We start from the raw sequence: 25,932 nt of genomic DNA, 5'->3' as shown, positions 1-25,932 counted from the left end.
CACGGGGTGGGCGGCTTGTCCTTTTCCCGGGCCGCAGCCTGGCTGGTCTCCATTCCTCTCTCATAAGCTCATTTGTTCCTGGCTGGTCCCCATTCCTCTCACGAGCTTATTTGGGCCTGGCTGGTTCCTATTTCTCTCTCCCCAGTGTTGAGTGTCTGAGCAGTTACAGCATGATGACGTGAAGGTGTGATGGCCATTTGCACATTAGCTCTTTATTATATAGGATTTGGCCTAACAGTTCTAAAAAGGTGTTTAAGAATGTATTTACTAAACTGTTCATTCTTCATATAGGTAATTTCAGTGCCAATGCAGTTACCTTACTTCCATAGGTTGTTTACTTTTCTCTTGGCCTTAGGGATTCTCTAATTGAAATGCTCTGCAGTTTCACAAAGGCAAAAATTAGAGAATTTTCTGCTTTTGGCAATTATAGGAAACCTTTGCCCACAGTATATACAATGGCTTACATGAAAGAGAAAATTTCATATAAGTCAAGCTTGCTAATTCAAAGATTCTGACTAAATCCTGGAAGCCAATATTGGGTGGTTGTGGGGAGGTGAGGACAAATGATAGGCTTATGTGGTACTCCCTGAGACTAGATCTGTGAAAACCCTCTCCTCATTTATATTTCTATTGATTGGATTCATAAGAGATAAAAATGAAAAGGATGTGAAATATTACTTTATTTAGAGATACAATGACTTACTTAACTTTTTAAAAGTTGAGGGATCTGTACATCCATAGTAGGGGGGTATAAATAGCTCTGATAACATAGCTGATATGGATATTTATATTTTCTTCAGTGTCAATATATTTTTTTAATCAGGTATCTCCACTGGGAAGTCTCATTCTCTATTAGGATCTTTGAACTTTATAAATTTTGTTGACTAAAAGAAAAATATTTTCAAATAAACACAAACCTAACCTATAAAAATAACAAAGTTAGAATCTATTGACAATATGCAATTGCAACTGTTACTTAAAACTAAATTAAATGAGAAATTCAATGAAAAGCTCTGAAAAGGTTTTAACTATATATAGATGAGACATGTAGTACAAAACTTACCTTAATAAATGGTACAAATAGAGGGCACACACGTCCTCAGGCTACAGAACTTCATATTATTAAATGTATATTGATAAGTAATTTCTAAAAAATCTAGTTTGACACTATTCCCTAGTCCCATCATTGCATTAGGTCAGTAATTTAAGTATGAGTTAATTATAACCTGAGGGTACTAACCACGAAAGAGTTACTTCCTGGATTACATTATCCTTATTCTGTCTACAAATATGTGTGATTTTCTTTCTTCCTCCCTTCCTCCTTTTGTTGTCTTCCTGCCTTCCTTCTTTCCTTCCTTCCTTCCTCCTTTCTTTGTTCCCTTCCTTCCTTCCTTCCTCCCTTCCTCCCTCCCTTCCTTCCTTCCTTCCTTCTTTCCTTCCTTCCTTCCTTCCTTCCTTCCTTCCTTCCTTCCTTCCTTCCTTCCTTCCTTCCCTCCTTCCTTTCCTGGAGAATATATATCAACAATTAAAGTTGTTTAAAAAATATTTCTCAGAAGAATATAAACAGGAGTTTGGAATAATAGCTTTTTTCCATACCATAATACTTATTTTATTATTTTGTTCAATACCCTAAGATATACGAAGCTAGCATATTAAACAAAAATATTTCAGTCAACAGGGTTCTTTTAATGGAGCATAGGTACATTTAGCTAACTTTGGACCCATACAAATCTAACAGGCTTTGGGTTCCACCAAGAGGACTTTCTTGGCCACAGGGCAACATCCTTCACAAAAGTATACTGGACATGAAGTAGTATATATGAGCAAAATTCAATTTAAAAAAATCCCACTAACTTACAAAATGTAGGTGTGGTCAGAACTAAAACTGGATCTTTGCAATGAACTAAAACTGCATCATTTGCTTTCAATATTCACAACAGTGAAGAAACCAATATTAGTACTTGATATATATTAGGTGCTCAAATATTGGTTAAATGAGTAAATAAATGGATGATTGATTGCACTGATAAATAAATATATTGTAAACTAAAGTAAACTAAAATTTCCTTTTTAGTAAGAGATAATTATTAGAAGATATGCTGCTTAAAACAAATTAGTACTCAGGAGTTGTTCATTTTTCACCATACTAACTAACATACTAGTAGGTGAGTGACTGGGATGGTTTCTCATCAAGTTTATGCAAGAACCATATATTTGACCTTTGGGAGTTTTCTTTTTAATACTATAGTTTATGCTTGTTTTAAAGCATCTACTTTATAGAAAGCCAAATATCAAATGCTTTATTATGACAATTCAAAAAATATGTCATAATAGGTATATTTTCATGATTCTACTTAGTACCTGATGAGCTTTTAGAATGATAAATATACACTATTCCTCCAGAGTGCAGTGGACTGTCTGGGACCATTAATCCCTTCAGCCTGATTTGAATTTGCTACAGGAAAGTACCTTCAGGCAAGTTCAGTGCCTCACAGAGGGTGGCATCCAACCTCAGTCTCATTACCATCTCCTTCTCACTGTCCCAGTTCAGTAAAATAGCTTAGTTGAGAAACAAGCTATTTTCATGCATGTGTTTTACCTTGTATTGAGAAGAGGAGGGTAGAGGGTAGAGGGGGGAGGGGGAAGGAAGAGAAGTAACCTGAATTGAACTTCTAGTGTGTACCAGTCTGCTAGGGGATTTAGATTTATGACCTCATCTAACAATTACAATGACCCTGTGAGATATCCTTCCCTTAAAGAGAAGGACATTCAGCCTTTCTAAGTAACTCACCCAAAGCCACACACAGTAAACAGCAGAACTGAGATGCAAACTCAAGTTCCTCTGACTTCAAAGCCTTCCTCTGTCCATTACATTACATTGCTATTTAATTCCATTTAGCTTCATGATTAATTAACCTATGTCCTGATATTGGTTCTCACTACAATGTACGCTCCTCAAAGCAGGTAACTTGCCTGTCTTGTTCACGCTCATATCCCTAGCACCAATCATATCCCTAGCACCTAGTTTGGTGCCTAACGTATAGTATCTCAAAACATAAATGTTGAAAGTATGAATGAATGAATGAATGAATGAATGAATGAGGAAAAACACACATATTGTCAGAGGCAGAGGGGCTCTAATATAACCATACCATATTTTAGATGGGGAAAGCAAAGCTCAGAGAGGTTAAGTCATTTGCCCTAGATTAAGCAACTAATAATCCATAAAAGATTCAGAACTCGAGTTCAGGTCTCTTCTGTACACCCTCTAAAACATGCTACCACTTGTACAAACATTTTTAAAAGCATGTTCCTTAACTCCATGTGGTGTCCTAAGCATTCAGCCTCCCTGATTTAATTCCTTAATTGCAAGATATTCCTTATACATGCAAAGCCAATTAGCCCATTAGAATGAAAGCTCTGTGAGGACGGGAAATTTTTCCTGTTTCATTCATTGCAAGATGACTGGCAGTTAGAAGGTTCTCAGTAAATATTTGCTGAATAAATGAATATATATTATTTCCTTTCCAGTTATGAGCACATTGTTCATCAATGATGGATGTTAAAACAGATTATACTAACAAACACTCAAATAGTAAAATAATTCATTAAAATTGCTCAGTGAAATAGTACTCCTTCCCCCCCCTTTCTTCTTTCCTTCACCTTCATCACTAAAGCAGGAAAAAATAACAGTATCTATTTCACAGGATTGGTGTAAGGATAAAGAGAGTTAATAGAGACAAATACTTACTATTGCGCTTAATATGTAGTTAACTCCAATAAATTAAAGCTATTAATATGAATATGATTTCTTCTAATCAATCAATGAATATGGCCAACATAATTAGGAGCTGGAAGAAGCCAACAATTGAATATATAATTCTCTATGTGCTTCCAAGTTTGTAAATTCTGAGGTCTATAAGTTACAGAAAGCATCTGGCATGTCATAGATGCTCATATGTATGTTTTTCCTAAAATTTTTCTTGTGAAATTAATGGAAGAGAAGACATAATTATCCTGAGATTGATGTATGATGATTATTCCTCAAATACTGCTATATTTATCATTCAAAAAAGATTACCTCTCCACAAGTTCTTGTCCATTCCAGCAAAGAGTATCGTTTTCGGCCACAGGGCTATGGCTGCAGATGTAGCCAGGCAAAGCACTATAGAAGCTGATGAACGATTTCAGCTTCTGAATTAGTTCCCTGAAAGAAAAACAAAACATCTGTTCATAAGAGGCAAGTAAACCCAGTATGAGAAAAGTTTAATTTCCTTATCAGCATGACAGAAAGGCTCTACCAGGCTGATTAAAGCAATAAATGAGTTTTAAAGACATTCTTGGCTAAAAGGCCACAATTTTGTTTTTTACAAAAATCAATAAAATTATATGAGAAAAAAGTTGTCTGCCATATAAGGTGCTGTTCCTATCAGAATGATGATTTAATTCCACCATTCGTTTTCTCACATATTCAGCTTCTATTTTTTGTTCAGAATGCTGTTACCTACATTCTCAAAGGTGCTGATTACAAAGCACACTGGAGCACTACATATATTTTGGTTTCTGAGTGTAATTGAGTGCATTGATTGTAATTTACAATGCTATTACCCTGGAGATGGCCCCCTTCCATGTAGGCTCTAGCTAATAGTTGCAGATCAGAATTGCAGGGAGCTCATAGCAGTATAAGCTCTATGAAATTCTGATAATATAGTCAGAGAAACTGCTAGAGGAGGAAGGTTTCTTTGTCTGTACATTGTGGTTAGTTCCTATGGGAGGAGGGAGGAGAGAGAAGGGAGTGAGTTCTAGTATATTTTATTATTTATTTGCTTTGGATTTTATGCTAGATAAGACAAGAGAGAGAGAGAGAGAGAGAGAGAGAGAGAGAGAGAGAGAGAGAGAGAGAGAGAGAGAGAGAGAGAGAGAGAGAGAGAGAGAGAGAGAGAGAGAGAGAGAGAGAGAGAGAGAGAGAACACACACATAAATACTCAACCAAATTTCTGGCCTATTTTCTTGTTACTGATATACATGGACACACAACATAAAACATTACAGATTGGAGAGGTGTAGATATGCTTATAGAGAAGTATTAAAATATCTATGCAATAAATAGCCAGTGGTAAACAAAAATAAAATACTTTTTTATTTTCTAAAGTGATATTCCTGGTAGAAAGGAAATTAAAGAGTGCTTCATATCCAAGTCTATCTTAAGTCTCTACAAAGTTTTTGGAGACTCTGCCAAGGAATTTGCTGGCAGTGGACTAATTATTCAATTCTGTCTCCAGGCTAAGAACGGATTCGTCTGATACATAGGTCTCTGGAGGAGCCATAGGTCTGAATCTCATTTGGACACTGGTGGGAGTCCTGAGCCCAGAAAGGCCTTTTGGGGGTTGTTCTCAAATCTGGCCAAAAGAGGGAGACTGGTAGAAATTATTTTCTTGTATCTAATGCCATTTTCCATTTTATTACCATAAAACATTTCATTTCAACTAATGATTTAAAAGACAGAGAACTTATAATAATCAGCACAGCTTCACAAAGGCTCGGATTACAGTGAAGGCAGAGTGATGGACAGAATAACTCAAGAAAGGTTATTGAGATATATATAACTCCTGATACCCCAAAAGTTGCTTTCTGCTATGCTCAAACCCCTCACAGCTAATTTCTGGTGGCTGAGATCCATCAGTTTCCAAAGTGAAGAGGCTCAATACAGGGCTCTGAAAATAAAAGTCAACATTATAGCTTCTCACAGAGGAAAAAGATGGGTTCAATTAATGCTAATAGGAGAGATGCTCTGTTTTACAAGGTAATAATACAGTCCCCAAGAGTGGAAACTGAAAGACTAAAGGCTGAGGCTGAGTAATTCCCCCCTCTCCATGAGGTAATGGAATATGGCCATTAGTCTCTAAGAAGCAATGGCTCACTCTTTAATGAAAGAGTTTCCCTTAGGCCTCCTCCTCCCTCCAAACTCTCTCACTAAACATAGCACATGGTAAGAAAAATTGAACTCGTAGAAAAGCCTTCCAATTTGACTTCCCTAGAAGTTAAAAAACAACAACAACACCACTCTGAACATCTCCTAGTCTCCTAACTCTTGACTTTTTTTTGGTAATGATAAAGATCACCAAAAAATTGGTGAGGGTTCAGAGAGAGTCTATCTAAATGTTAAGAGAATGAGGGGCTACAATAAATGTAAGATCTCATACTTTAGTATGGAAGGATCTTAATTGATGGGAACAAGATAAATGTTGAAAAAAACACACACAAAGAATGTCAATAATGTAACCACAGTCTGGGTCATTAAATTCTAGAACTCAGGGGAACCTTTTTGAAAATTAAACAAGGTAACTTGGGGAAATAAAACGCCATCCTACTTTATAGGGTACTTATTACCATCATAGGACATACAAGATGGACCTGGGAAGATATTGTGTGTGTGTGTGTGTGTGTGTGTGTGTGTGTGTTTAAAGATTTTTTTATTGATTTTTAGAGAGAAAAGAAGAGAGAGGGAGAGAGAAACATTGATGTGAGAGTGAAACATCAATTGGCCGCCTCCTGCCATGTCCCCTTAATGGGGATCTAAACCACAACCTGGGCATGTTCTCTGACCAGGAATCGAACATGATCTCTTGGTGCACGAGTCGATGCTCAACCACTGAGCAACACCAGCTGGGCTATAACCTTTTCTTCTCGACGGACTTGTTCACTGAGTTCTTTTTTATTCTTAGTGTATATTATTTCCATTAGAACCTGATTAGACTCGAAGGTGAATCTTATTAGGAAAAACCTAAGAATAATGAAATAAATGCCAGTTCTCAAATAATTCCCAGGGCCTATGGGATGAGACAGTACCCACGTTTGGGAGAATAAAGAGCAGGGTACCAGCACATCTAGCAGACTGGCCAATGCTTTTGAGTCCTCAAGTATAGTGTTACATGTAGGTCATTCCTTCATGCAAAACCTTCTAACACTGTGAGAAAATAAACCTTGGTTTCCAAAAGAAAATTTGATTTTTGAAAATAAATCCAGAAATACTATTTTGCAAGGTAGAAGAAAGACTTTCTAAACTGTTGGGGAATTAATGAGCTTTTCAAAAGAGAGTGACAACAGGTGGGTGATAATGTCCTCTGATACCATAGCCAGAAAGCAGTAGAGAGTGACAGGGGTAGTTTACCTCCTACTGAGTTTACTGAGCCTCTCTCATTTCTCCTCTTCATTGTCATTCTTTCCTAAACTTGTTCTGGCATGGGAATTAAGTGTATTTTATTTTTATGTTTTCTTAAATGACGCTTTCTATTGCCATGCTTACAATTTTTAAAGGAGATCAGTTGAATATTTCGATTTCTCTCTTTCTTTAAGGCTGAAACTATCTTTCTTTAAATTAAGTGACATACTAATTACCCATACATGCCTCAGTCAAGATTTCTTTTCTTTGTGCTAGTAACGCATGACAGACTACAAAAAAATCTCCACCCATGAACTAAGGCAGTCTGCTTAACTGAATTGTCTCTAGGAAAAAAAAAAGAGAAAGTTTGGACAATTAGTTGCCCGTGATGGGAAAAATAATTTGATTGAAGGGCATGCTCTTTGATTCCAATTTCACTTTATTCTAATACACACATGCCAAACAAACCATTTGACACATAAATAGTGGGGCCCATGGATATCACTTAGGACAAACCAAACACTTGCTTACAGCAGTCTGCTCAGGAAAAAAGAGTCTCTTCATAGAGGTTTCCATTCAATGTGTTAAATGTGGAACTAAAGGACAGGGCCCCTTTGCATGCATGAGCCATTTTGAAATATTGCAGCTGGGTGCACATGATCTTCCCTTGAGGGATCTCACCATCCTCAAGAGAAGAGTTGCCATATTGGGTTGTGGGGGAAGGTATTTCCTTTGCATTCTTGCAATGGTTTGCTTGGGCAGGCATCAAAGCAGCACTAATTGGAAATCACTAAAAGTAGAAATAGCCTTTCATCCCAAATTGCAGATCTGAACACTTCTCTATCATTAAGGTTATTTTTCTCTCAATATAAAGTAATACGAGCTCATTATTCTTTAAAAAATGGAAAACACACAAAAGCACATAAACTAAAATAGTTATAACTGAAATGATGTAGGGTCATGCTTAATGCTGCTGCAGAGAAACCTTCACAGTCTGACCCCAAACTATAATTTTCTACCATTCCAAAGATTAGCCAATAATTTTTTCTCACACTGCTCCCTTTGACAGGAACACCTTTTTCTCTCGTCTGTCTGTTGAATTTCTACTAGTTCTTCAAGGCCCAGCTCAAAAGTCACCTTTTACAAGAAGCCTTTCTTGACTCTCACAGGAGAGCTGCTAACTTCCCCATCTATAATGCTGCCATACTTTTGTACATAACTGTTTTGGCACTTCCTCCTAATGTATGAAAAGTATTTATTTGTGTGTATGTTCGCTAAACTAGGCTAGGAGGAGCTCCTCCTATTCATCACAGCCTAATCCTTACACAATACTTAGCATATAGATGGTGTTGACAAATGTTGAAAGAAGTAGAGTCCAATGTAGGGCAGAATTACTTGTACCAGACCCGAAACTCATTGATTTACTCAGGACATACTTTGTTGTTTTGTTCGGAGGGTGGAAAGCACCATTGAACTTACAAAGCTGCCTAGCCAAACCAGAGCAACAATCTGAGAGAGAGTGCAAGTCAGCATTGATTTGGACCAGGGAGCTGAGATCAGCTTTTGTTCTTTTCTTTCTAGGTCATTTACTAGTGTCACCTAATCTATTGCCCCTATAGACCAAGTCAGAGGGAAAAGGGAGGAGGAGGAGTGCAGGAAGGGGACGCTGGAACACACAGATGTAATTTCACAAGGGTGGAGGGATTGTGTGACTTTTTCACAGGTCAGCAGTTGGGCCAGAAGCTTGGTATATAAATGCAGGATGGACTATTCAACTACAGATTTGGGGGTTCAGGAAGGGAAAGATATTGCTTATGTATTCTACCAAACTTTATGGAGGATATGCAAATGACAAGGAAAACAGATCATAAGGGAAATGGTGAAAGAGACATTCAAAAGGGCAAAGAAGGAAGAGGCTGACATCTGAGATGTGCTGAAAATATTAGAGTTGGAAAGAGCTACGAAAATCTCATTTCTTCTATTCTGATTGTATTATTGTACATCTTGTCCTATCCTCACCGTTTTAAATTTGATGATATTTTCAATATTGATACCTTAAAAGAACATTGGGTCCCATACACAGGCCACCAGTTGAATATGAAATCACCCTTAAATTCAACTAAGTCATTTCTAAGATTAGTTGTGTGTTGCACACTACCCAGCTGGGGGCAGACAAAACAAACAGATGACTTCTGAATGCTACCAAAGGAATCCTGCATTTCTTTGTGTGCTGTTATTTTTAATAAGGCAATGAGCTTTTCAACTCATAATCAGACTCAGTCAGACAGCTTGCTCACAACCTCCACAGACTGAATGCTACAATAGGGTTCCTTTCCAATTATCATATTTTTAACCACAGAGGTTGGAGTTTGAGCATGGGTTTGAGGGGTGCTGGCAGCACATACATTGTACTGGACAGTGTGAAATGCTGTGCAGAACATACTGAGAAATTTACAGAGGTACTAACATTGCCAAAACAAGCCCTTCAATAACATCAGATTGCAGGGGGGCAGTGCATTTAACCAGAGATCATCTTAATCCCCAATTCTTTTCTTTCCCTAAGAGGGTTTACAATGCCTATTTGAGGGAGTTAAATGAAATTGGACACTCTCTTGCTGTTTTGTTTTCTTATTCTGCCAGAGAATTCAGAAAGAATGGCTCCTACATCAGACTCTAAGGATTCATTTTACTAAAAAGATGAGAAGCATTATGGGTCAGGCTCATGTTTCCAACACCCAAAGGAGCCCTGCCTGACTACCACTTACTCAAGTCTGCAGGCTTTGGAATTTTTCTTATTATCCTTTCTTTTCTTTTGGGGTAACAAGTTCGAAAAGGAATATAAACAAAATGATAAATCTGGGTACCCAGCCAAGAACCCATTTATCAATTTCTTTTTCCCTAGGGGTATCAACACCCACAGAGTCCTCTCTTTCCCTCCACAGAGCCCAAGATAAAAGGCATGGCAGCAGGGCCTTGCTGAACCTCCTACTTACTCAAAAAAAAGTGTCAAAGTTTGATGGTAATTTCAAAATGGGACTGCTAGAGTGTTTACTTTGAAAAAGTTCTGCATATGATTCGGTTACAAATCCATATGCCACCTCCCCCATGAAGCCTTCACCAGAACTCCCTGGGCAGAGAGGTTTTCTCTTTTCCATTTGGCTGCTTCTATATACTCTGGACATACTTTTGCACTTACAAACCTGTTTTGGAATTATTTGTATTTAAGTCTATTTCCACATTACATGGATTTGGAAAGCAGAGACTGTGTCTTGATTTTCAGTGCCCAGTATATCTTCTGGCACATAATAGGTGTTTTCTAAAATTCTGCTGAGTTGAATACAAAGTATATTGCACTTAGAATTTATATTTTATTTATTCATAATTAATATATAATATTATATAAATTACTTGCTTCAGTCTAATATGCAAGGAATTTCTACCAGTTAAAGATCAATGACAGGTTAATTCCTCATTGGTTTGGGCAAAGAGTGAAAGCAATGGTGAACAATGGACAAAGGACTGTCAGGGGTTAAAGAAAGCCTGGAGAAATGGTCTAATTTTGCCTTCCCAGAAAAATAAAGACTTCACAGAGAACCTTCATGCCATAGGGAAATGGTTCTCAAATATTTTGGTGCCAGGAACCTGCGGTGGTTTTTAAATATGTCCACACATTCTTTGATACTATTTCCTTCAAGAGGTGGAGTTTAATTTCCCTCCCCCTTGAATGTAGACTAGAATTTGTGACTCACTTTTAACAAATCGAGCATGTTAGAATTGAGAGTATGTCACTTTCCAGACTAGGTCATTAAAGACATAACAGCTTTCTCCTTGCTCTCTTCCATGGATCACTTATTCTGGGGAAGCTGGAGGCCATGTGGTAAAGATACACATGAGGTCCATGTGGTGAGGACCTTCCAACAACCAGCATATAACTTGCTAAATGTGTAAGTGAGCAACCTTGAAAGTAGATCCTCCAGCCTCAGTTAAAGCTTCAGATGACTACCAGCCCCAAGCAACATCTTGATTGAAATTTCCTTAGAGACTGAGAACCACCCAGCTAAGCAGTTCCCAAATTCCTGACAGAGACTGTGAGATAATGAATGTTTGTTGTTTTAAATCACGGTTTGGGGATAATTTGTTATACAGCACTAGATAACTAATACAGCCCCTTAACACTCTTAAAAATTGTTGAGGACCCCAAAGACCTTTTGTCTATGTGATATATATCTATTGATATTTGCTGCTTTAGAAATTAAAACTCAGAAAAACTTAAAATTTTATTATTGATTTTAAACTAACAATCATGAGCCATTACATGTTAACATAAATAACATTTTTATGAAAAAAGCAAGAAAAGTGATATTGTTTTTGCATTTTTGCAAAATATCTTTACTGCCTCTCATAATAGGAGACAGATAAGTTCTCCCATTGGCTTCTGCATTTAATCAGCTGCAATATGTTCTTTTGGTTAAAGTATATGAACAAAAGCCAGCTTCACATAGATATGTAGTTATCAAAAGGCAGATTACACAGACCTCCTGAAAGGGTCTCTGGGACTCCTTGGGTCCTCAAATTACATTTGAAAACTGCTGCCACAGGGAAACTAGGAATCCATTAGCTTGAAAGTCAACAAAAGAGAAGAAAATGGAACTTCCTGATATCCTTCTTTGGAGGACTATCTCTCAAGGTACCTTACTGTCTTCTCTCACTCTAAACTGTATCATATATGACTAGAAATTGCCATTTAAAAACCACCTGTAGTAAATGGATATGAATAAAATAATTTAGCCCATATCTGAGATGTTACTTATTTTGTCTCTTAAATTTCCATCTGTAAGCAGATGTCTCCCAGTGTCCTTGAAGTCATTAGGGAGTAGATCGTAAGCCAGTGGTGGATTGGCTGTATTGCTTTTGGGGAAGGCAATTCTCCTGGATTTGTGTTGGGCTTCCTATCAAATTTCTACCCCTTATTTATGAACATGAAACAAGAATTGGGAAGGAGGGAATCTGGATATAAGGAGGAGGAATGAAGAGAATAATAAAGTCTTTAATTTAGTTCCTTAACTGTTAACTTAATAAATAGGAACAGGATCTTTCATTTTATCATCTTAGAAGAATGTGTAGAGTGTGCAGTATGTGTATACACATGAGTGTGTCTTGACATTTTCTTTTTGGTAAACTCATCCTGGACGCTGCTAATAATGGGAAAATCCAGAAACCAAGCCATGGAATGGTGAGACCAAATCATAAGCAAAAATGTTTTATCAATAAAGATCTTGAATACAGAAGTTCATTCCACCCTGTGTTGCTATACTGATATTTACATATGGTCAATTTACATTTAAATGTAGCTTGGATATAATACAATATCTTTTTTTAAAATACTGACAGATGATAGAATGTAATTAACCAAAAACTCTACTCAGAAGGACTAAATAACATGTATTTAAAAAGCTTCACTCCAATGGTTTTTTACCTTAAAACACAATTGCTAATTGTATGCTAAAATAGAGCCGGGGGCGGGGGGGGGGGGGGGGGGAGAAGGATGGACTCACCTTCTTCTGCCAGATAGGGTTTCTTCACGTTCCACATGAGCAACTTTTAATACCTTCTTGTCAATAAACAGATCTTCAGGATAATAAGCAGATCTATATTGACGTTGCTGAGAATGGGCACATAACTTTCCAATCTGAAAAAAAAAAGCAATATAATTATATGATACTTTCACAGATATGATAGTAGAAACAAATTCTGTAATGCACTTCAATTTTTTCCCAACTTTTTTTAAAGAGCAGAATTAAGCTATTACTGGTGACAAAAAAAAGGTGGTATGTTTTTAAGGGGACGAAACATCTAAGGAAAAGAATGTTGAAGACTGGGGGTGGAGGCACTCTAAGTGCAGCCTATTCGGAGATTTTTCTAAGATAATAAATGTTTTTTTCCCCCTATAGTAGAGTGCACATTTGAGAGGACCCCTCTACACAGGGCTTATGCTACTGATACCTTTTAATGGCACTTGGTATTTATACGTATGAAGAAGTTCACAAGTGGGCATTGCAAAATTTAGGTAGAGATAGTGCAAAAGATGAGAGGGTGTATGAGAGCTGTGTAAAATAATCGGTTATAGAAGAGCAGCCACCCATGCACAGAGTGCTCCCCATCCTTATGAGCATTCTAAATAATAAAGAGGTGATATGCAAATTGACCATCACTCCACACAAGATGGCTGCCCCCATGTGGTCAAAGATGGCTGCCAGGGGAGGGAAGTTGTGGGCGATCAGGCCAGCAGGGGAGAGCAGTTGGGAGGGACCAGGCCTGCACGGGAGGGCAGTTGGGGGTGATCAGGCCTGCAGAGGAGGGCAGTTAGGGGCAACCAGGTTGGCAAGAGAGGGCAATTAGGGGTGACCGGACCAGCAGGGGAGGGCAGTTGGGGGTGACCAGGCCTAAAGGGGAGGACAGTTAGGGGCGACCAGGCCAGCAGGGGAGGTCAGTTAGAGGCAATCAGGTCGGGAGGGGAGCAGTTAGGCATCAATCAGGCTGGCAGGGGAGTGGTTAGGGGGTGATCAGGCTGGCAGGTAGAAGCAATTAGGGGCAATCTTGCAGGCAGGCAGGCAAGCGGTTGGGAGCCAGCAGTCCTGGATTGTGAGATGACAGTCAGACATCCCTTGAGGGGATTGGAGAGGGTGCAGGCTGGGCTGAGGGACACACACCCCGTTCATGCATGAATTTCATGCACCGGGCCTCTAGTTTTGTTATAAGAGCTAAGCTAGGGCATTCTTAAAAATGTCAATATAGTTTCTCATCTGGCTTTTCTACAAATGCCCAAGGGAAGGAAGAAGGCAAGCCAACCAATCAATAGCCAGGATCATCAGCTATGAATCACATGTTATTGAATAAGCCTAGTACTGAGAATATTAAAGACTATAAGTGCTTAAGAAAGTCTATCTCCTTTCCTCTCTTGCTCTTTAACCCCTCCTGCTGTACCTAACTCCTTCCCTTTTATTCCTCCTTCCCTCTATCTATTCATTTGTTCATTCAAAAATATTTATTGGATGCCACCCTCTAAAGCAGCGGTTCTCAACCTGTGGGTCACGAACATCAGAAAACACATATAGCATATCAGATATTTACACTATGATTCATAACAGTAGCAAAATTACAGTTATGAAGTAGCAACAAAAATAATTTTATGGTTGGGGGTCACCACAACATGAGGAACTGTATTAAAGGGTAGCAGCATTAGGAAGGTTGAGAACCACTGCTAGCTCTTTTACACTCATACAGCAATGATAGAAAAATGGCATCAGCTTTCTTATCTCAATTCTAAATAATTTGGTTAAATTATTTGTAGATTTTTTATATTTTCACTTTCAGAAAGGAGCCTAAATGAACTTCTATATGAAGTATAAATGCTACCATATGTCTCCCTTGTGCCAGATACTATGCTAAATGTTATTACTCCCATTTTATAGGTGAGGAAATTGAGGCCCAGGGAGGTCAAGTGACTTGCCTAAGGCAAATGGGTGGTAGATTCAATCTGACTTTAAACCTATTTGTTGGATTTCAAAGCTTATGCAATATCACCTCCAGTGTGAGAGGCAAATTCCAAGTCCTCGAAAACATAGTCAGAATAGCCCAGATTAATGTATAGATTGTACACTTTAGGAAAAATAGTAGAAATACCTTGTGAAGACAGGGATTATATCTTTGTCATTCTGTACCTCCATAGCTCCCTAGAATTCAGACTAGATTTTTTACATTGCCCAGCACTCAATAATGGTGAATTAATTGAAGTGAATGGAAGAAAACTTTTCATATCAAGACTAGCAAACCATTCTACTAAAAGAAAATCCTGCTTCTGGATTTCTCATGATGGTCACAATAATATTTACTAAATTATTTATCTATTTATAAAGGCATAAATGACGTTTAGTTTGTATAGCTTGGGAAAGTTTTCCATATACAAATAAATTCTTGAATTAGAAAAAAATCTAGAATCAGTACTAGCATAGCCTCAATTTGTGAAATAACATCTAGAGTCTAATATTCATACTAGCTATTCTTAATAGTTTATCTGAATGGGAATTAAACAAAAGTTGCAGACACTTTAAAATAAAATTGACCCTGGAACAATGCAAGTTTAAACTGTGTGGGTCCACTTATATTTGGATTTTTTTTTTCAGTAAATACATACAGGACTGTAAATGTATTTTCTATTCATTATGATTTTTTTTAAAATATATTTTTATTGATTTCAGAGAGGAAGGGAGAGGGAGACAGAGAGAAACATCAATGATGAGAGAGAATCATTGACTTGCTGCTTCCTGCACACCCCACACTGGGGACTGAGCCCACAACCCAGGCATGTGCCCTTGGCCGGAATCGAACCTGGGACCTGTCAGTCCGCAGGCCAACTCTGTATCCACTGAGCCAAAGCGGCTAGGGCTATGATTTTCTTAATAACATGTTTCTCTAGCTTACTTTATTGTAAGAATACAATTATATATATATATATATATATATATATATATATATATATATATATTCATACAAAATATGTGTTAATATATATATATGTATATAACATACAAAATATGTGTTAATAGCTGTTTATGTTATTGGTAAGACTTTCACTCTACAGTAGGCTACTAATAGTTTAGTTTTCAGGGAGTCAAAAGTTATACATAGCCCGGCCAGTGTGTCTCAATGGTTGAGCTTTGACCCATGAACCAAGAGGTCACTGTTTGATTCCCAGCCAGGGCACATGCCCAGGTTTTGGGCTTGAACCCCAGTAGAGGGCGTGCAGGAGGCAGCCAATTAATGATTCTTTCTCATCATTGATGTTTCTATCTCTCTCTCCCTCTCCCTTTCTCTCTCTGAAATCAATAAAAACATTAAAAATATAAAAAAGTGATACACAGATTTTCAACTGTATGAGGGAAGGTCAGTGCCTCAACCCTACATAATTCAATGGTCAACTGTATTCCATTTGGCTTTGGAATGTATGATACTGAATTTTTCATGTGTGTTTATGTAATGCTATTTGACTTGGGCTAATATTAATTTCAAATGAAGAATCTGCATTCTCTGAGTTTGGCCTAACTGGTACCAGTCTAGTAGGGTGCTTTAGGCTAGGGGGTTGCCTGGTTGTACTGGGGAGTTATGTTCCAATCACTTCCAAAGCAAATAATGCAAGATAAAAATAACTTAGATATTCCATAAGTACATTCAACATTATACATCAACATGAAAGTCTATTCAACCAGGATCAAAATGTTCTTAGTCATCACATTCAGGAGCACAGGACACATTCTCTTGACCAGCACTTGGTGCAAATCTAGCACCTGAAATCAAAATCTTTCACACATCTTTCACTGTAACTTGTCTACTTGCAACTCACAGTTGTGAAATATTCCTTCCCATTGAATGTATGTCCTTTTTATCAGTGAATACTAATTGGACCATAGCAAGTCCTAAAAGTTTTGAATCTCTCCCCACCTATTGGAAAGGGGTGCAGCTGAGGCAAAAGTAGGAAAGTTAGGAAGAAATGAGAATGTGGACACTCTGTAGTCTGACCTGTCTTCTTAAGTAACCCAATGTGGCATATGGAGCTGAGTTCCCAAAGCTCTGTGTAGGGTAAGGGGTAAACAATGGCACCCTGCCCACATGCCCACCTACCTATCTGAAATCTGAAATGTGCCACATCTTATCAGACAGGCTGTCTGTATTTCTTTCCACAAATCTACCATGAAGCAAATTCTTCTCATATACAAAGAATGCGTCAAATGTAGCCCTCCTCCCCACTTTGGCCCCGCCTCCCACATCTTTCACCTCCACACTGTGAGCTTTAGGTGAATGTTATGATCTTATTTTGAGAAGTGGACATGAAAAGGAAACCTAATTTACAAAGACATGCAGTGTTCACATTAAAGAGGTCCTTTCATCTTCACACTTGGGAAAAATCAGGCTATGCTTGGAGACCTGAGTATTAATCTGCAGTTGCTTATTGAAGAAACCAGCCTCCCAAGTAACACTTTAGAAATCAGTATCCTGCCCAGGACTTTCAGGTTCTTAAATTAAGAAGTGATATCCAATTTCCTTTCATTGACTAATGTACCTAGTCAAGGATGCTGTTACCTTTAAATTTAGTTAGGTGAAGTGAATTTATTGGACAGGTGAGTGCCTCTCTATCAATAGACTTGGAATAGAGCACCTTTCTGTTTTCCATGAACTGTGATTTCTAATGATGCCTTTATTCATGTGCCACAACCTGTGGTAGGAAAAGCAATAGCGCTATGAAGTGTTATGACACTTGAAACACAAAAAGACAGGGCTTCTGACAGTATTCAGGCCAACAGGTCATTCTAGTAACCTTAGCACCATTCTTTTTTAACCAGGCTCCAGAAGTACTGGCTTTGTACATACACAAGGAGAATACACTGTTGTGGCCCAGCAAGGTATAGTGAAGAGCTCAGTAGAATGAATATCAAGAGACCTGACCTACAAATCCACTTCTTCCTCTCACCCATAACAGGTTTTTGTTTTGTTTGTTTTCCATGATACATGATTTATCGATTATATTTTGTGCCCACACTCAAAAGACAAATCATGTTCCTTTACCATATATTTGACCCCCTTTATTCTAGTGGAGTGATTGAAATGTAGCCTGCCAGGTAAGAATCAATAAACCATACTAATGCACTGGATACCAAGTGGTGTGGGAGAAGTGGCTCCTCAAGTAGGCCCTCATTGCTGCCTGCAGGATGACCCCAAACCATGGCTTCTGAAGTTAGATTCTTGCATTGGCTACAAAATCTGTAATTCCTACAATCAAAACCAGATTTAGTCTTATATCTGGACTGAGTATATTCTTTATAATTTCCTCCCAAATGGGAAGATTCCAGATTAATCCTATGGCTACAAAAATGCACCGGGATTAAGCCTTTAGCTTGATAGCCTAAAAAATATCAAAATGGGGATGGGAGGGTGTGACTGCATTAAATTGTACCTTTGACTCTCTCCAACTCTCAAATAACCCTAACAGATTTATTTTTCTCTTGATTTAAAAAACAGATGAATGAAAGGCTTTACATTTTCTTTCTCAAGAAGTATATAAAAGGCTTGTGTGTATTTTAACTTGCATGGCCCATAAAAGAAGAAGGAGGAGGTGGAGGAAGGGGAGAAGCAGAAGCAGAAAGGGTAATGTTCCCATTAGTGAGTCTCTGGCACAAGAAGAACGGACACATCATATCGCCCTTGAAAATCTGACAGGTTTTGAGAGAAAAGATGACTCTCCCACTGAATTGTACTCAGTAATCAGCACAACTCCTTTCCTCTTATGAACTGCACCTGAGGCCACCAAGACTTGAGGGCCTCTAGAGGGCTTTTTCAGTTATCTACATATATAAAAGCCTACGTGACCATCTGACCATTTGACCGGTAGCTATGATGTGCAATGACCACCAGGGAGCAGACACTCCAAGCAGTGGAGGAGGGAGCCCGATTCCTCATGGAATCAGCCTTGGGTTAGATTGCTGCTGGGGCACTGTCGCCCCGAATCTGCTTCACCTGCACCCTGGACCCAGAGAGGTTCCTCAGCCTGGCCTGTGGGGATTGGGCTGAATCAGGCTCTCTGACATCCCCTGAGGGGTCCTGGATTATAAGAGGGCACAGGTCAGGCCAAGGGACCCCACCGGTGCACAAATCTGTGCACCAGGCCTTTAGTCTATAATAATAAAATTAGACTGAACAGCTAAATGACCTTCTGGACATCATTCCAGACATCCTTCCGGGCGAAGCTGCAGTGGTGGGGGCCCGAGGCAGAGGTGGTGAGGGGTGATCAGGCAGGCAGGCAAGCAGCTAGGGGCAATGAGGCAGGCAGACAGAGGGGTTAGGGGTGATGAAGTAGGCAGGCGAGTGATTAGGTGTGATCAGACAAGCAGGAGAGTGGTTAGGAGTGATCAGGCGGGCAGGCGAGCAGCTAGGGGTAGTGAGGCAGGCAGGTAGAGGGGTTGGGGGCGGTCAGGCAGGCAGGTGAACAGTTAGGGGCAATCAGGCAGGCAGGCAGGTGAATGGTTAGGAGCCAGCGGTCCCAGATTTTGAGAGGGGGATTGGGCCTAAACCGGCAGTCAGACATCCCCCTGAGGGGTCCCAGATTGTGAGAGGGTGCAAGCTGGGCTGAGAGACCCCCCCCCTCCATGCACGAATTTCATGCACCAGGCCTCTAGTATTAATTATATAACTTTCCTGCTAGAATCCAACTGATTACTATGGTAATGATCATTGAAAAATTCATCAGAAGCATGAAGAATTAAAAATAAAACTTTCTCTATGCTTTTGCATTTTAAAGATCAATTCTGATCCTTTGATCCACTCTGGAGGAATAGATTCGTTAGGTACAAGAGTGTGGTACAACGGGGTGGGGTTGGAATTCCATAGGTTTTCAGTTAAAGTGAAATCATGGACTTCAGTTTGTTCAGTTGAATTGTCTACTACACTGTTATTCAATTTCATTTAATTAAATCTTAAAACTTTTATTGTGAAATATATATTGAAATGATGTGATATACAACAAAAACTTTTTAATAGTAACCATGCCCATTTGACAATTCTACAGGTATAATAAAAATGCTAATATATGTTAATGTTTAGTCTGTGGTTAATGTTTTGTCTTGTTAATTTCCCCAGGGCTTTTATTACTGATTTAAATCTGCCACATTACTCAACTGTTTGCATTGCTTCCACAAACTGCATGGAAGTAGCTCAAATGAATACTGATTAACAAAAATGAACAACCATTTGGCTGGGCAAACCATTCTTATTAAATGCTTGTAATCATTACATTTTTTTTTATAAAGAGATCGGCATGGCAGGCATTTTTCATTCATTTTTTCTACAGAAAATATGCATATTAGCATTACATTAATTTATAACCTTGTACTTCAGGAAGCACATCATTATGAATTAACTATTGATTGATCTGGATATAGAGCAGAGGATAATGAACAGATCTGGTGACAATGTGTTTTTTCCCCCACAGACATTTTGCTGTAACTCATCAATTGCTTGACCATTAAAATGAAAGTTCACTAGTAGTAATCTGTAATATATTATGAATCAAGATATTTTAAGAAATTGGGTGCCAGTACTTGAATGTTCCATTCAAGTCAGCTTTTTAAATAAATTGCAATCCAAAAAAGGGAACTAATGTCCTACAGATTGGCCCATTATTAAGTTGAACTACAGCACTATAATATGCCATTTTCATACTGTATTGCTCATACAAATATTTTAAAAACACTGTATTTAACTAAGCACCATTCCTAAAAGTGTATGGGAAACTGTGTACCTGCTAGACAGCAGCACTGTTTCAAGATTGCTCTGACTGTAAGTTCAGCCACACCTGTTAGCTACAGTCTATCTGAAAAAAGACATAGTCTCTGACCAATATCTTGGGTCTCTGCTGATTGCACTGCACTGTAGATAGACCACTGCTGATTGATTTTAGCAAAATTATAGTCTGAATGGCTCAGAAACACTTCTGAGACAATTTTGAAAAGGACATGATTGAAAGGAGGGGGGGAAAATCAGGTGAATTGAGAAGAGTTGTGACCCCTGAACAGAAATAGCACAAAGAGAATTATCTTGATGTGCATTTCCTTCTATGACAGCAGCATTGAACATTGTTATCATTCCAACCCTTTCTGTCTACAGATGTTATTTTCACTCTCTTCTCCAATCTCTTCTTTTGTTCAGTTCCTTAAATGTCAGTCATGATTTCTTACACCCTGGATTGGCAGCTTGCGATTTTTTCCCTTAGTATTTGCACATCTTTAGCTGCCCAACAAAACTTTGGGCATCATCTAAAACTAGCGTTCCCCTGCTTCCTTCCATGCGTCTAGACTCAGAGACACATGAATATCAGAACTAGCAGGGACATTTTGATCTGTTAGGGCAATTCTCCCTTTTGTAAGTAGGAAACTGAGACCCAGAGAAAGGCAGGGACTTGCATATGCCTGCTTCTGGAAGTGTTAGGTGTGCTCAGGAAATACCACCTCAACAGAATTTCACTCTTAGTAAACAGATTTCAGAAGCTTCCCAAACACAATACATTCTAAACTAAAATAGAAATGGTATGTAGATGAGTTCTATTTCATATAATTTATGCTCCACTGTCCCACTATGGCTGTGAATAATTGAGATAGCTGTCTCTCATGCTTTTCAAATGTCCACTTATGGTGCCCAGAATATTGTAGATAGAAATAATCTAAGCTGCGCTACTGACTTATCTTGGACAAATCATTTAACCTCTGCACAACACAAGAGAATTTGCAAAGCAAGTTTGTTCCAAGGAGGAAAGGTGTTTCCAGCAAAAATCCCTGTTAGAACGCCAGATTCTTCCTGTGTGGAGGTTACTTGCACAAATTTAGTGACTTCTATAACAAAATAATACTGATAGGCACAATTACCCTGGTTCCACAGCTTGCATGGCAGCTGCACAAACCATTTGGACTGGGGACACCTGAAACTCATTACTCCACTTGAAGGAAAATCAAATTACTTCATTTTGGAGTCAATTTACAGAGTGAGAGCAGGACCTCAAAGACAAAAGTCCAGAGGAGAGCATGTGTGACAAAGAAATGAGTTACTGTGAATATGACTGAAGAAGAAAGGAAAGAAAAAAGCAACACTTGGCTACACATAGCTGGTGATAATAATTCTTCTAGCTTTTCCAAGTAGTTAGCCGCCAGCATTTCATCAGGAGGAAGAAAAACAAAATGAGATTCTCACCCTTTACAACAAGGGCACAGGTACTACTCTGAGTAACTGCCAAGGAGAATGGGCATCCCAGACACTGGAATTCTGATAGAAACACTGGGAAAAGACAAGATGATTAGCTTCTTATGTACTGATTTTCCTTTAGAAACTTTTGATTAACTGACAAATCAGCAGGCCTCATGCTAGTGTCATGAAATCAAATATATCTAGAGCCAAAAAAGGGGAACAAGACCGGACATATGAGTGTTCTATCTGCTCAGTTTTATTAAAAACTCATTGCTTGGTGCTAAGACAAATCTCAAAAGATTGCTTTTCTAATAAAGGCAATGTCTTCATTCTCTGTTTGCTTATCTAGGTTCCTCTAATATACAGAACAGTATCTGCCTCACGTCTTGCCATCCTGCCAAAGCTAATAACATACATGAATCAGAAATGCATTGTTTTGATCCCAATGTCAGCAGCTCAGCAACAAAAGAATGCACTAGCATTCAGGTTCTAACTCCTCTGCATAAGACTGCTGGGTAGGTCTCCCTTAGGACACTGCCTCAAATATCAACTCCAAGAGAAGTAATCAAGATTATTGAGTCAACATAAATATTCAAAAGGTAAATAATTAAATAATCATAATCTATACTAATAATAGCCTAGGTGGCGTCACACCCTCACATCATCACAAGATGGCCATCACAAGATGGCTGCGTGCACAGCGGAGGCGGGGTCCGTTGGCCGCTCCACATGGTGAGGCCTGGGGATCCCATGGATCTGCGCTGTGAGGAGGAAGCCATTCCCAGCATCTCTGCGGCCTCATACGGAGGAGGCGGGTCATGACAGGGGAGGGCAGTTGGGGGTGATAAGGCCGGAGGGGAGTAGTTAGGTGTCAATCAGGTTGGCAAGGGAACAGTTAGGGGTGAACAGACTGGCAGGCAGAAGCAGTTAGGGGCAATCAGGCAGGCAGGCAGGCGAGCGGTTAGGAGCCAATGGTCCCGGATTATGAAAGGGATGTCCGACTGCCAGTTTAGGCCCGATCCCCAAGGGGTCCCAGATTGGAGAGGGTGCAGGTCGGGCTGAGGGACACCACCCCTCCGTGCATGAATTTTGTGCACCAGGCCTCTAGTAAAAACATAAGAAGTAGAATGATAACATGGAGTTAGCATTCAGTTGTCTGGATCACTCCATAAAAATATTCCTTAAAAAATTTCCTTGTACAAATGTCCAAAGAGAAAAGGGACTATGAAGAATTCTCTGAAGTCCTTTTGCTGTCACCTACTCATTCACTTTCTTAGTCATTCATCTATCTAATGAGTCAAATTTTCCATCCTCTTCTCATGGGGTCTCCTCTCAACAGGCAGTCTTTCTCCTATCCACCTACCTTACTACTCTTGATCCTCTGTGCTATAATATTCCATCTCCCCACCCACCTTCATGCTCATAAATCTTTCTATTTACTCTGTAATGAGGACTTTACTTGAAAGGTATACTAAAAAAAACCTCATTCTCTATCAGGACGGCCTTATACATTGTCTACTGCAAAAGCTGAAGCATCCATGTGCTCTTTCTGTTAAGAACGCCCTCCATACCAAGTTTTTCTAACCAAAATTTGTCCCTCTCTATTTATCAATCTCATGAATGACATGTCAGTCCTTGTATTTGCTCCCATATTACAGACTTGGCAACCTGGGCCAAGAGGCAAGGTGCTTGCCTTGAGCCCCAAAACATGGATATCTGGTCCCAGGTCTTCTGTTTATTTTCATAGAGAAAGAAATATGTTATTTCACTCTTCTATGCCTCAGTTTCCTCATCTATAGAATGACAATAATAAGTTCCATTCAATATGGTTATAGTGAGGACTAAATGAAAGAATCTATATAAAATATATAACACAAAGCCTGGTAAGTAAAAGGAACTCAATAAACAGCAATTCTCCTTCCCCCAATCCTTACTGCATGTCCACCATCTTGTACCTAAAATAAAAAAAGACACATAGCACTTCTTAACATACATTATGTCCTTTCCTCTTACTATGGTTATCTTCAGCTTCCTCTTCTCCTCTATATGTATCCCCCCCAATCAGGTTATCCATGTCCTCATTGCTACAAGAATCTGGTTAAACTAAAGAATTTCTAAGTGTCTTGCAAGCAGTACCACTCTGGCCACAGTATGGTTTGGATGCTTCTTGGGCAACCAATGTCACAACTACTCCCTCATAAACCAGATAATGCTATCACATCTTACAGGGAATTGTTTTATAAATATTCTTAAGGGCATTTTATTTTGTTCTGATCAAGGTAAAGTGCACAAGAAAAAGTTAAAGAAAAGCCATTTGTCATTTCAATGAAAATCTCTGGAAAGCAAATACTTATTACTATAATCTTCTAGATGAAGCCTTGGCCTTTTGATTAGAAACATTAAACTGACATATGGTGCCTCCCCATCTCCAGGAAAACAAACCTTCTAGGTTCTATTTATTTGTTTCTGAAAGTTTTATTGAGTTTCCACTTTGAGTTCTGCAAAGTGTCCTAAAGGCAAGGGAAAGGCGCAAGGTTAGCTTTGGTTCGCCCCACATGCAAACAGCTACACTCCATGCTAGTGGTCTGCGTGGCAATGAGAATTCTTTGAGCTTCATTTCTTCAGTTAAAGATCTGCCACTGGAGATGAAACACCCTGCAGCAGGTTTTCCCTTAAAAGGAAATTGCAATCTGTTCTCACTAGTGTATTTTCTTGAAGACAAAGAATGAAAAGGAAGTGGAAGGAGGAAGGGGGAGGAAAAGGAGTAAAAACAGGGGAGGAGGAGAAGATGAAGAACAATTTAGATAGGAACATAGTTATTTTCTAAAATATATTATCCTCAAATGAGAGTCAGAAGTCATTACATGAATGTCTACAGTTACAAAGAGTTTATTTAAAACCATCTTCAACTGAGTGAGCTTACCCAATTTTATTTCCACTAACTTAAAGTTCACCAATCCAGCATAGTGGTCTCAGCATCATATCCCCCAGGCCATTTGGCTTAGTATCTCTTTTAGCAATGTTATCTAAAAGCAAAGATTGGCTATAGCTTAACTTTTTCAGCTATGGATCCAAGTTGAGACAATAAGTACATTTTACTCTGGAAGCTAGTAATTAGCTAGCTATTAGATGAAGTTTATGTTTGAATATAAACTGAGTGTTGAAGGGCAACATGCCGAAAAGCTGTGAATTAGCTTTTCTACCAGTTAGTTCATAGTCGGTATTTTTTATTTATTTTGCAGAACACTGGTTTACTTAGTCAATAAATTGGCAAGACCATACCCTAAAACTATGCACATTAAAATGGATGTTTCCAGATTGCTCAACAGGTGCACGATGATTAATTATAGTTACAGATTCCTAAAATAACATTTTAAAATTTTCATTGAATTTCCTGGGTAAACATTCATTAATAAAATTAAATAGGTTTCAGGTGTACAATTCTATAACACATCATCCATATATTGTATTGTGCGTTCACCACCCAAAGTCAAGCCTCCTTCTGTTATCATTTATCCCCCCTTTATTCTCTTCTACCTTCTCTCACTCCCGTTTCCTTCTAGTAATCACCATACTGCTGTCTGTGTTTATGAGTTTATGGGGTTTTTGCTTAGTTCCTTCACCGTTTTCACTCAGTCCTCCAATCCCCTCCCCTCTGATGGCTCTCAGTCTGTTCTCTGTATCTATGAATCTTTTTCTATGTTGTTTGTTAGCTTTGTTCCTTGGATTCCACATATAAATTTAATCATATGGTACTTGTCTTAGCATAATACTCTCCAGGTCCATCCATGCTGCTGCAAAAGATTTTATATATATAAAGATTTTATATATATAAAACTTTTTATATATAAAATCAGCCAATAGTATTCAAGTGTGTAAATGTACCAATGCTTTTTTTGTTTTCCCACTCATCTATTGATGGGAACTTGCACTGCTTCCAAATCTTGGCCATTACACTAATAAAAGAGAAAAATGGTAATTGGTGT

The 25,932-nt window shown here is 38.7% G+C and overlaps 1 protein-coding gene across 1 annotated transcript in view; it reads right to left on the bottom strand.

Annotated features, from left to right (window-relative positions):
- GPC3 (glypican 3) overlaps window positions 1-25,932 on the bottom strand; it is a 402,542-nt gene that overhangs the window by 124,985 nt on the left and 251,625 nt on the right. Inside the window, exons 4-5 of the mRNA XM_059680561.1 lie at window positions 12,718-12,851; window positions 4,082-4,207 (exon numbers count right to left, since the gene is read on the bottom strand). Coding sequence (XP_059536544.1) covers window positions 4,082-4,207; window positions 12,718-12,851 — 260 coding nt within the window. The remainder of the gene's footprint in view (window positions 1-4,081; window positions 4,208-12,717; window positions 12,852-25,932) is intronic.

Source organism: Myotis daubentonii, chromosome X (assembly GCF_963259705.1).
Source record: "Myotis daubentonii chromosome X, mMyoDau2.1, whole genome shotgun sequence".
NCBI lineage: Eukaryota > Metazoa > Chordata > Mammalia > Chiroptera > Vespertilionidae > Myotis > Myotis daubentonii.
This window is presented reverse-complemented; position numbering and strand designations above follow the sequence as displayed.